The sequence below is a fragment of the Crotalus tigris genome, unplaced genomic scaffold (genome assembly GCF_016545835.1).
Source record: "Crotalus tigris isolate CLP2741 ecotype Arizona unplaced genomic scaffold, ASM1654583v1 scf7180000024472.5447098, whole genome shotgun sequence".
Classification (NCBI taxonomy): domain Eukaryota; kingdom Metazoa; phylum Chordata; class Lepidosauria; order Squamata; family Viperidae; genus Crotalus; species Crotalus tigris.
In genome coordinates this window covers 1,486,336-1,499,369 of record NW_024100643.1, presented here as the reverse complement: position 1 = coordinate 1,499,369, position 13,034 = coordinate 1,486,336, and the positions used below count along the sequence as shown (strand labels likewise).

Below are 13,034 nucleotides of genomic sequence, written 5' to 3'. Positions count from 1 at the left end.
GAGTTCTGGACTGTACTGGCTCCCAGATTGAGATGGGCCTAGTAAAAAGCTCTGTTGGAGCCTTTTCCTTTCAGTGAGTCCATCTGGCTGTGCTGGCAGCCTTCAAAATATCATAAGAATGGTACAGCTAACCATCTGATTAATTTCTACATTGTCTAAAACGATGCCAAAATAAAAAAAATATGGGAAATTAAAAAGAATATATGTGGCACTGCTAGGTGCTAGAACCAAAGAAAGAAATTGACAGAAGGCAAATCTTGAAGTGGGACTATCATACACAAATGAACTTTCAAGCTTGCTTTCCTTTACCTTTAAAGGGTGCTTCAGCCAACTTATAACTGTATTCTTACTAAAATAGATCTCAGGCCCCAAAACTTACACAGAGTTTCCAGAGCCCATTCTAAACTGTAAATTTATGGGGTAGTTTATTTTTATTTGAATTTAATTTAACAATCTTTAATTTTTATCTTTGCCCTATATATGGTAGTGGACATGCCTGGAGCATACATCTCAAAGACCAGTTATGGTCCTTGGTCTGAAATAGATTGGCTATCTCCATTACAGGGATTGACTATGCAATTGCTAAGATCTGTTTGTAATGCAGCACCCATAAATTGAGAAGCTAAGCCTCCATTCTGATATGCTCTAATAACATAACACTATATTATCAGGATCAACAAGCATTTCAGATCTTCTTAGAGATAGACAGCTGCCCTCTGTGAAAAAGCAGGAACACTGCTCCAAAAAGTGAGTAGGTAATAGGTAAAACCATCCAGAAAATTGGTCTGTATTCACCAATTAACCATTTTGTCCCTTTCCTGTATTCCTTATGCTTCTCTTATGAATTCAAAGCAATTAAAGGTCAAAGGGAAGGCAATATTTTGGAAACTACTATCCTGCACACAGCCAAGTTTCAAGGAATCATAGCACCACCTACTGGCTGACAAATATGTGTGCCATAATGTGAATAATCTCCATGGGAAACACATTGGGCTATGCCAGCCTGACATATTAAGTTTTGAATTATCAATATACTTGCTCCATTTTTCCAAGATTTAAAAAACTTAACTGTGGAACTCTTGCTGGTAGAGGTCATGTTTCATCCTCACAGGATCCCAGAATGAAGAATGTTTTACACTGATAATCAGGTGGAAATCTGGTATCAGGTCCTGGATTGACATGGTCCCAACTACAATTACTGAATCCAGTCGAAGAAATACTCATATAGAAATCATTGGCCTCATAACGGTGATTTCATAATTCCTCTTCAGTCTGCAACATTTTTTTATCTGCATACAACACCTCCATTATATTTACAATTTAGTGTACTATTCACAAAGCTCTTTGAGTAATTGGCATTGCTCTACATTTTCAACTAGATATTAATAATATAGTACACTGGCAGATTTTAAGAAATGTATGTTATATGTTATTAACTATGTTGTATGTCTGTAAATTATATTACATTTTTTACTGGATATTTAAGTATTACTGTTTTTAATTCCATTTTAATTGTTTTTTATTTTAAATGTCAAGATTGTTGCACAGTAAAAATAGAAGATACTAATATTATAATTTATTATATATTTTACTTCTATTTATGCATAAATGAATAAATAAATATTGATGTGAATGTACTACTGGAAGTCTCTAAGTCCAGCTTCTGAATAGTCACCTGACCCCACAGTCTGAAAATACCATCTGACTTCAAAAGACATATTTCACCACAGAAATCCCTTAATTTATCCAACTTCATCTTCTGCCTCTCTGGAATCTGAGCACCGACCTATTTCTGCTCATATCTCCTTTCACTAACGCTTCGGACATTCATGTTTTTCATGAACTATGATTACTGCCTATATTTGATGCAACTCAACCATCTGCGGTCCTTTTAACCCTGTACTCTTGCTTCCAAAATTGATTCTCCCAAATTGCAGTGTCACATTTTGGTTAATGCAGCATTCTCCAAACATGTACCTTCAGATGTGCTGCAACTACAATTCCCAATATTTCCACCCAGGATATCTAATTCTGGGATTTGTAGTTCCAAACTTTGGAGGAAATAAATTGAGTAAAGCTGGTTTCAAACCTAACAGTCAATACCTTGTTCTCTGGACTAGAAATTAAAAAAAATCACCATGAGTACCATGAAGTGATCGGAACGGAACTTCTTGATTTTGAAGTTGAGAGCTGAGTTTTTGGAAAGTGTTGCCATCTCTTTGCCTTAACTGCTGTTCCAGGCTCCGAATGCAATTCAAATGTGTATCAACAAGTGCTCTCTGCAGAAAGACCAAGATAGAAATAGATGTTGGGATAGAAAGGCTAGTTAATCACCATTAAATCAGCAAGCAGAGAAGCCTTCAAATACAAAGAAGCTGTCCTCCACTTTGCCTTGCCTCCAATTTAAGGCCAACCCTCACTCTTCTGCTCTGAAGTCTTCATTCTGAGTTCACACTGATCCTGATCAACTTTTCCTTCATTTCAGTTTTCTTTTTTGGTTTCAAGTATTTATTAACTTGCCAAAATATAAAATACCAAAATACAAAGAAAAAAAAATGGAAAAATTGGAAAATAGGGGAAAGGAAGGGGAAGAGAAAAAAGGGGGAAAGGGGGAAAGAAAGGGAAAAGCATTGACTTTTTGGCACAGTAGGATGCTGTAATAACATATAGCCTTAAGTTATACATATTAGCCATTTCTATAACAACAAATCTATCTAGTCAAAATCCCAAATCAAAATTTCACTTCATTTCATTTGTTTACATCTCAAGCACAAAGTCCAATAGTGGTTTCCAAGTAGAAACAAAATAGCAATCTGTCAATTTCATCATCTCTGTTAACTTTGCAGCCATTTGTTCATTGTGGGCGTTAAAGTATCCTTCCATTCTTGTGCACAGAGTAATTAATAACTCTTCCATTAAAGATTTTATGTTGTACTCAGCTAAAAATCAAATCTATTCAACAATAGGATCTTAATTTCATTCAGGGTTCATATATTAAGCAAGAGTATAGTTATAACAACAGCAATTTCTGATAATGCTCCAATTGTATTAGGTTTTTTCAATCCATGATCTCAATTTTGCTTCCTTTTAAATGGAGCTTAAATATCTCATTATTACATAATGTTTGGTTCAAAGATAGCATTGCTTTGTTGTTGTTGTTAATTGCGAAGTCGTGTCCGACCCATCGCGACCCCATGGACAACGTTCCTCCAGGTCTTCCTGTCCTCTACCATCTTCTGGAGTCCATTTAAATTCACACCTACTGCTTCAGTGACTCCATCCAGCCATCTCATTCTCTGTCGTCCCCTTCTTCTATTGCCCTCAATCTTTCCCAGCATTAGGCTCTTCTCCAGTGAATCCTTCCTTCTCATTAGGTGGCCAAAGTACTTGAGTTTCAACTTCAGGATCTGGCCTTCTAAGAGCAGTCGGGGTTGATCTCTTCTAGGACTGACCGGTTTGAACGCCTTGCAGTCCAAGGGACTCGCAGGAGTCTTCTCCAGCACCATAGTTCAAAGGCCTCAATTCTTTGGCGCTCAGCCTTTCTTATGGTCCAACTTTCACAGCCATACATTGCAACTGGGAAAACCATGGCCTGGACTATACGCACTTTTGTTGGCAGGGTGATGTCTCTGCTTTTTAGTATGCTGTCTAGATTTGCCATAGCTTTCCTCCCCAGGAGCAAGCGTCTTTTAATTTCTTGGCTGCAGTCCCCATCTGAGGTGATCTTGGAGCCCAGAAAAATAAAATCTGTCACTACCTCCATAATCCATTGCTAAAGGATTATAAAATTCCTCCAAGGAAATAATACAGTTGAATGAAGAACATATGAAGAAAGGTTGCAGGAATTGGGTATGTCTAGTTGAATGAAAGGAAGGATTAGAGGTAACATGATAGCAGTGTTCCAATATCTCAGGGGCTGCCACAAAAAAAAGGGGAGGGTCAACCTATTCTCCAAAGCACCTGAAGGAAGGACAGGAAACAATGGATGGAAACTAATCAAGGAGAGAAACAACCTAGAACTAAGGAGAAATTTCCTCACAGCGGGAACAGTGGAATGACTTGACTCCAGAGGTTGTGGATGCTCCATCATTAGAGATTTTTAAGAAGAGACTGGACAACCATTTGTCTGAAATAGTATAGGGCTTCTCCTAGTATAAGGGATTGTACTAGACGACCTCCAAGGTCCCTTCCATATCTACTCTTTTATCCCTATTCTATTCTATTCATAATGGTAAGTAGCTAGTAGATAGGAAGGAAAATCAAGTTCCATTAAATCAGTGGTTAATGCCGCGACCCCCAACTGGTTGTAAGTCGAGGACTATCAACCAATCATAAGTTGAGGACTACTCAACTGGTGCAGCACCGTTTGCAGAATGGGACTTTTGGCGGGCTCAGCAGGGCAGAGACAGCCTGGACAATTCCTATTGGCTTTTGAAAGCCAATGGAATTAGAAAAAAATGGCGGACTGTGTTGTTTGGCGACCCCCGTGAAATGGGGTCCCGACCCACAGGTTGAGAACCACTGCATTAAGTAAACAAAAGAACATACAGAATAATTATAGCATTTTATTATATTTATATATGTAATAATTCTAAAAATATTCAGTTCACAAATTACAGGATAAACTCTAAATTAATAGATGATCATAGAGATTTATTTAGTCAATTAAGAGAAGCTGAAATAGTACATTTTAAACTGGTAGGCTGCATTGAACTGTTTAAACATTTTTTAAAAATGAATGCATACCAAATAAATATTATTTATATAAAAAGTTACATATAAGTTCCTGCCTTGTGGAACTAAAGAAGGTGTGTTTTGTTATTCTTTAACCAAATAAGGATGTCCACAAAAGGTCAGCACGTAAACCTATTACACTGTTAAATCAAGATGAAAAAACCTATAAGCTAAAAATGTTTATAATTAATTGTTTCCTAACAAATCTGGATTTATTTCTAAAAGAAACCTAGACAATTAAATTATAGGCATGTATTATATGGTGTTATGAAAAACATAATAAAACATTTTATTTCCAAGAGCCGTGGTGGTGGAGTGGTTAGAATGCAGTATTGCAAGCTAATTCTGCTGACTGCTGATTCCCAGCAGTTTGACAGTTCAATTCTCAGTGGCTCAAAGTTGACTCAGCTTTCTATCCTTCCAAAGTCAGTAAAATGAGTATCAGATTATTGGGGGCAATATGCTGACTCTGTAAATCACTTAGAGAGGACTATAAAGCATTGTGAAGCAGTACATAAATGCTACTGTATTGCTATTGCTATTTGCTTTGCTCGGTTTGGATATCTTCCAAGTGAAAGGCATACAATATTTCTTCAAACATTATTAGAAATAAAATAGAGATTATCTGCAACTTACAATGGCAGTTGGAACTGGGATTGCCATTGCTGAGAAATGCATTTATAAAGCATTACATCATTCTTTCTTTCCTCTACAGTCACATGGAGGACTGAATATTTTGGCTGAACATTTTGTATTCTTGATCACTGGCTTCTGCAGAGTCACATAAGGGGACAGAATAATGAAAGGAATGATACAGACCGATCCTATTTTGTACTAGTGCTGTGACATTGCATGCACATTCAAAAGAGTTGGAGCTTGTGTCACCCTGCTCCTTTCATCATTCTAAGAAAAGCAAAAAAAATCTCATATTCCTGACTTAAGTCAGGGCAATATTTTTCTTTGTCATTGCTGAGTAGAAAAACTGCAATTTGAATTGCTATTCTTCCTTACTTTGTATTCCTGTTTTAATGTTTCCAATTCACATTAACTGATTTATACATGGCATGGAAATCTTTATTTATATAAAATAGTTGTTAAAGGCTTAGACAAAGTGTAGAAAAGGATTTATGTATAGCAACCTGACATATTAGAATTATTATTTTATGCCTTTTTATATGTACCTCAAGGCAGTAAACATACCTAATACTCCTGCCTCCTGTTGTTGTTTTCTCTACAACAGCCCTGTGAGGTGAATTGGGCTGAGTGAGACTGATGGGTCCAAAGTCACCCAACCAGCTTGCATCCCTGGGGGTGAGTTAGGACTCAAGTGTCCTGTTTCTAGTCAGCACCTTTCCCACTACATCAAACTTTAAAGATAGTAATAAAAAAATACTAATTTTATTATTACTTCAATTTAAGATGAGTAACATACATTATTCAGATCTCAAAGCAGGTTTACTGAGTTAGTGCTAGATATTCAGCTTGTAAAGCAATATCATTTCTCCCTGATATTAAAAGTACTATTCTTTATAGTACTATTCTCCCGTAAAACTGTATTATAATACTTATTGTCATCATGCTGAAGGAGTGTAATCAAATCATTATGTATAGCCATTTCTGATGACAATGTCCATGCAGTTATACATTTGGGTTGGAAGAATTTCAGATAAAATGGAAAATAGATATAATATCTTTAATAATTCATTTGATTTGATTTGATTAATTTTTCATCTTTCCTAGGCAGCATAAAATGGTATAATACAAGAAATTAGTTCAATGTTGATATGAGCTGCCAATTTTACTATAAGAAAACACTGTGGGGTCAAAAGGAGAAGTTGAGATAAGGGAAATTTTGGTCATTAAATTTAAAATATTTAGAAATTAGTCAAAAATAAGGATGCTATTTGTTTAATACTTAAAAAGTAGATCCAAAAGAAAAAAAAATATTATGAATATGTTTGATTTATTGATTAACTCAGACAATATATATAATGGGCTTTAATTTATTAAAGGGGATACTGTATTATTAATTAGATGATGTAAGATGGGGGGAAATAGATAACTTTTAGGAAATAAAACAAGATTATACCCCAATAGATAAGATATGTATTTTGAATATTAAATTCTGTTATGAATTGAGACAAAGGAAATTTTGTTTACCTAAAACCTGGAAATTATAAATATCAAACGCTGAATTTGAATATTGATGGGAAACTAAAAATTGGGAAAAACTAATAACAAGACATTGATTGAATGTAAAGAATGAATGTAAAAGTAATTAAGATATGTATAAGCTAAAAAATTATTAATAAATGTAATAATGATGTTTTTATTTAGTTGACATAATAAGAATTGTATTAAATATGAGATAGTAGATATTAAGGGAAAAAGAGAGGAAATATTTGAGGTTATAATTTGAGATTTGTACTAAAAAAAATTGTATGTTACTGAACTATTGATTAATCCAGTCACCACGTTGCTTTTTAAATACCTAAATATAAAATTAGAAAATTAATAAACAAATATTTAAAAAAAAGAAAATACCGCAATGCTTAACTACATCAATGAAGTTTAAAATATGGGAATTAGCAATAGATGAAAATTTATACAGTAATCCATAATATTGAAGAATCTTTTAACTAAATATTCACATTGTGTGTTCTTTTATTTAGTTGTAATAATAATAATAATAATAATAATAATAAACAAATAATTCCTAAGTCATTATATCTACCGATAAAATATGTTTTAGAAAGAAATAATGAGTGAGGATGTTTACTTAAGTTTATCTTTCCTTAATTGTGTGTCAGTGTGTGTGTGCGTGCACACCTAATATAGTATAGGTTTTCACAGCTGGCATCAATGAAGCAATATTGAGCCTCATTCTATGGCTAAAATAGAAAAGCCATCATTAACACGCCAAAAGAAAATCATGATTGGTGTTCAAAAAAAGAAATCAATTGGAAACCAGCTTTCTTGGACTCCCATGATATGGACCATAGATCAGCTTGCCATGTTCAAGTATAAAACCCAGTCAGCTCATTTCAGCTGCCAGTGAATTGTCAAGAGAGGTACACCACAAAGCAGCTCACTCTGCCTTTGAAGATGCCAGCCACAACTGCCTGAGAAACATTAGTATTAGACCATGACCATTTGGCTGAAAAGCTCATCACTGCTTCAAATCTTTCTCTTGCTGTTCTATATTATTTGAGTTTTTTCTCTTTCCCAGACTTTATTTTTTTTATTCCCAACTTTCTCCCTATGTTTGAAAGAGGTTCGATCAGTCCTTTGTTTTCTTTTACTGACTTTTTTTTAACAACAGATTGCATCACAGTCTCATGTTTATTTTTAGTTTCTATCCATTAATACAGACAGGAAGACCTGGAGGAACGTTGTCCATGGGGTCGCAATGGGTCGGACACGACTTCGCAATTAACAACAACAACAAAGAATCTGAAGAGATTCTTTGAGAAACAACAGCTTTAAGCTAACAGATGCTGGAATAGAAAGTATAGCATTCCCCCACACCTGAAAAACTGTATTGTGTTATCCCACATTTCACCCTGGACCTCTTAAACTGTCAAGTACTCTCAGGAATACTGAAAAACTCCATCTCCTTGCTAGCATCGTATGTCTTTTGCATGTCCTTTCCTTCAGGCAATAGAATGTCTTTTGGGTGACCTTGCTTTGCACTTGTATCTCATCCTCTAAAGCAGTGTTTCTCAACCTTGACAATTTTAAGGCATGTGGACTTCAACTCCCAGAATTCCACAGCCAGCATTCCACAGCAATGCTGGCTGTGGAATTCTGGGAGTTGAAGTCCACATGCCTTAAAATTGTCAAGGTTGAGAAACACTGCTCTAAAGGAGTTAGTTTAGTTCCCTTCATTCAAAATGTGACCCTGTTGAATTTGTTCTGCTTTATAACACCCTGGATTTCTGTCTCATTTCTGCTGTTGAGTATGAAATTTGGAAGTTGAATAACAGGGCTCCTTAGTAAAATTATGTTATTTTTCTTCAGAGACCAATTATTATGATGCTTATAAGACTGGATAACAAGAATTGTAAGTTCTATATTAAAGTTATGTCCAAGAGGAAGCAAAAGGGATCAAGCCTTGCCAACCTAGTTTTGACTGGCTAAATAATAATCTTATAACTTTTTATAATTAGCATGGCAGATTATAGTCGGTGGGAAATAAAAGAAAAGATATACCATTAAATCCATTAGTCACTGAATTCATGAGAAGTTCGAATTCTGCCATTCAAAACCAACCCCACTGAATGAGACAAATTGCCTCTGCGTGATTCAGAAATGCTTTATGCAGGCTTTTTTGTAAAAGTCAGGGAAGCAAATGGCATTCCCTATTCACCTAAATTAAGATTAATGATGCTTATGGCCATCCACGTTATTTTTAAAGATAAAGAAAAAAATCTTAGAAATATCCATACCATCTGAGGCAGAGTTGCAGTCTGTGGCAGCAAAACCTCATGGAACTTACTGAAATCTTTAGTGGCAACTCCAGAGTCCTCCTAAGGTTGCCAAAAAAATTACTGGTAGACCTTGATTAACATAGGAATTGGGATTTCCTTTGCTAAGTGATGCAGTGCAATATCACATAACAATTAGCAACAGCATTCCCTATTGCTGTTGTTAAATGAGGATTGCAAATTGTTAAATAAGTCCCAGGTGGCTTGCAAGAAACCCAGGAGGCAAATAAGTGTCTGCTGCCAAGTGGGTGTCCACAGCAAGATGCAACACCATCATGGTTGGACTAAGGTGGCTGCTGCTGGGCAGGAAAGAGTACATGGGCAGCTGATGAGATAAAGGGCTATCATAATAAAACCAAAGATGGCTGCTGCAGGGAGGGGGGAAATGCAAACCATCTACCCAAAGCAACATGTGACCTTTCTTGTTGGTTTCCCTGTTGCTTTGCTTTGGGAAACCAGCAGGGCAGGTTGCAAATGGAAATCACATATCCATACAATGCTGCAACCATCATCAGTCAATCCAGTGACTGTGGGAGGTGCTTGAATGGCTGGAACTTCAACTCATTCAGCACCATTGTAACTTTAAAAATCCCTGATTGAGTAGTTGTTGAACAGGACTACCTGTGTAATTTTTTAATGTGATAGAAGTTAAAACAATATAGTAAATAGATGAGAAATTAAAACTGTCATGTGTTCTATGTTTGGCTCATATTGTTTTACTGTTTTTACTGATGTTAAGTTGTTTATGTTTGACATGGTTTTTATAATCTGTGTAGTGAATGAATCAAAATTTATTTAAGCTCCAAGACTAAACGCAATAAAAGACCAGTAATCAACAACTACAAAAAAATTAAAAGGTGATAAAATCCTCATACAATTAGCAGCTAACAATTAATAGCATGGGGGAGGAACCAGATGGTTTCTACAGCAACAGCTATAAATAAGAATTTTACATTCTTCTTAGAAGAAAGTTCACCAAGAAGAAGGGTAATAACCACTTGGACACAATAGCAATTAGAGTTAACAATTGGAAGTATTCAACTTCACTGTTCCTGGGTGTACAATGGACATTTTAATAGCACATGTGAAATGGATTCTAATCAAGTCTTAAAATATTGAGAGAGTGTATTTGAATGAAAAGTTTGGATATTCAAAGGTAATGAATTTTCAGAAAATTGTGACTGATAAGAGTTGTTTCAATACTGAGGGGAAATTAAGCTTAAATAAGAATCTTCAAAACAGGATATATAATGACTTAATGATGACTTCTATAAATACAATTGAAACATAAGCTGATTAGAAAAGATGTTATATGTTGATGTTATTGTTAAATGTACAAATACTAGAAAAATGTTTATACCAAACTCTGTATGTATTGAAAGTATTAAGAATTATTTTTGTTTAATGTAGACAAAAGGAGAATATTACTGGAAGAAGAGAGGGTAAAGGAAATATATTATCAATTAACATATTGATCACTTATAGAAATTAATTATTATTGTTTTTAAATATATGACCTTGACAACACATTGTTCACTAAGCACTAAAGATTGTTATTGCAAAAAATTAATATAATATATTTTAAAAAAAGAAATTGGATTTCATATGGGTGGCATATAGATCTACTAGTTGTTGTCCTAATAATTAGTGCCCAATTCTGCTAAAGTAAATAGTCTCCTAACTGAAGGATATAAAATGTGATAGAAATATCTATGGACAGATCTTGGCAGAGGAACAATTGTGCTATAAAAGAATTGGGAGAATTTGGCTCTATCATAATCTCTGTAAATCACCAAGCCTCTGTGTTAAGTCCTTGAGTTGATGGTGAAAGAAGAGCACACATTCTGAATACAACAACAGCTTTATTCTTCTTCTGCTCACTCAGGCACAATTCTGAGGCTCGCAGGCCTCTCTGACTCTAAATAGAATCCCCGGGCAAAAAGGTTACAAAGAGATGGCGCGCTTCACGCCTTGTGCATGCGCACAGGCTGGCGCCACTTAGTCTGGTCCTGGGCAGCTTGCAACAGCCCGGGACCATTGCAATGTCCCGAGCCTGCTTTTGCAGGCTCAGGACACAACACTCTGGATTTTAGCAGAATAGAAATTTGAAAACTAAACCAATACATATAAAAATATTAGTGATTCTATTAAATATAGTACACTGCCAGTTTAGACTGGTGGTTAAGGCAATAGGCTAGAAAACTAGACCATGAGTTTTAGTCCCACCTAATCCATGAAAATCAGCTAGATAACTTTGGCCCAGCAATTACTTTCTCTCAGCCCAACCCACTTCACAGAGTTGCTATTGTGGGGAACATAGGAGGAAGAAGAAGGTATGTGGATATGTTGCTGCCCTGAGTTATTTGTAAACTAATATAAAAACAGGATATAAACAAATAAAATAAAAAATAAAATTAATCATGTTGATTGTATTAGATTATTTTCAATGAGCTTTAATTAAATCTACATATGTTAAATTTAGTTCTAGTCTTGTCTCCATCCATATTCTTGATTAAAAATTTTGCGGTAGCCCCATAACAATAAGGGGTGATAACAGGGATTGGTGAATGGGGCAGGGTGAGAGTATAGGAAAAATCAAGGGGATCATGACTGTGCAATTGAAACCCTGCCCCATTTACAAGTATGATATTCATAAGAAAGGGAAGTCTTCAATCATATATTGGCTGCCATCTTTAGTACTCCGATATAATGTCAGTACTCTTCAGATGCTCTTGGCTGGCAGATGTCCTTGGCTGGCATCTTTGCTCAGTGTCTTTACCCAGTGAAATAGTATTTCACTCAAGACACTGCAAACATGGCTACTTTCTCAGTCTAACAAATCACATCATCAAATATTCTATGGGGGGGGAGGGGGGAAAGGTAATGCATGACCAGGAAAGTAGTTAAAACTCACCATTTGGCCCAGTTCTGACTCAAGGTCTGTTTTCTCCACACATAGCTTCTCATAGGCTTGGATCATCTCCTCCAACTGTTCTTCCCTTTCCTTGCTTTTCTGCAGCTGGTTTAGAGAGAGAGAGAAACAGGAAACAAATGAGCAAAAATCACATTCAGCAGCCATTAATTATCTAAATCTGTGACTGCCAGTTTCAAAGGCTGGAGACAGCAATTGCACATTCCCTGCATTTTAGACCCTTACACCATCTTCTGCCCCAAATTAAACTCAGGAAAATCTGTTCCTTCTGCTTGGTTCCTAAGTCAGATGTGTTCAGCCAGTTTGCTAATCAGCAGATAATTTTGTGAGTTGCTGTAGTAAAATAAAGCAAACCTGGATGGTCCTCCTGAATTAGGAAGACCATTCAGCAAAAATGGCAGCAATTCATACTAAATTTGGAGCCAGGTACAGTTATCATTTCAGAAATGAAATGGGGAAGAATTCATTTCATAGCAAAAGAATGTTCAAGCTGCATCTATTTTCACACAGAAAAGTACTGAAGATATCTTGAGAAAGTTTCCATTTACACAATTGTATACCTGCAAAATCTATTTACAAGAGGCGAAAATGAGGTGAATATTAATTACTCCGTAGTAATTAATAGCTAATTATCTCCATTGCTCCAAAAAAAATCATGTGATCTATTTTCAATTAATATTTTTTCATGGACAAGTACCCTCTGGCACATACTGTTCACCCAGCACTCTTTTTAGATACCTTGAAAATCAACAATTTGTGTCACCTTTTCTTTTTGGTAAGTATTATGAGGCACAAGTAGGTGTTTTAGAAGTTCAAATCCATTAAAAAAATTACTTACCCAGTCCCCAAAACTTTGGTTAGATTTTTCCTGTGGGGAGGGG

General features: G+C 35.6%; 1 protein-coding gene across 3 annotated transcripts in view; it reads right to left on the bottom strand.

The window, feature by feature from the left end:
* The window catches only part of TBKBP1 (TBK1 binding protein 1), a 72,578-nt gene that overhangs the window by 38,186 nt on the left and 21,358 nt on the right, over positions 1–13,034 (bottom strand). For 2 of the 3 annotated variants that reach the window (XM_039333047.1, XM_039333050.1), the window contains exons 4-5: positions 12,136–12,240; positions 2,138–2,279 (exon numbers count right to left, since the gene is read on the bottom strand). In XM_039333047.1, the coding sequence (XP_039188981.1) occupies positions 2,138–2,279; positions 12,136–12,240 (247 nt within the window). The remainder of the gene's footprint in view (positions 1–2,137; positions 2,280–12,135; positions 12,241–13,034) is intronic. The other variant, XM_039333049.1, reaches the window with a different exon arrangement.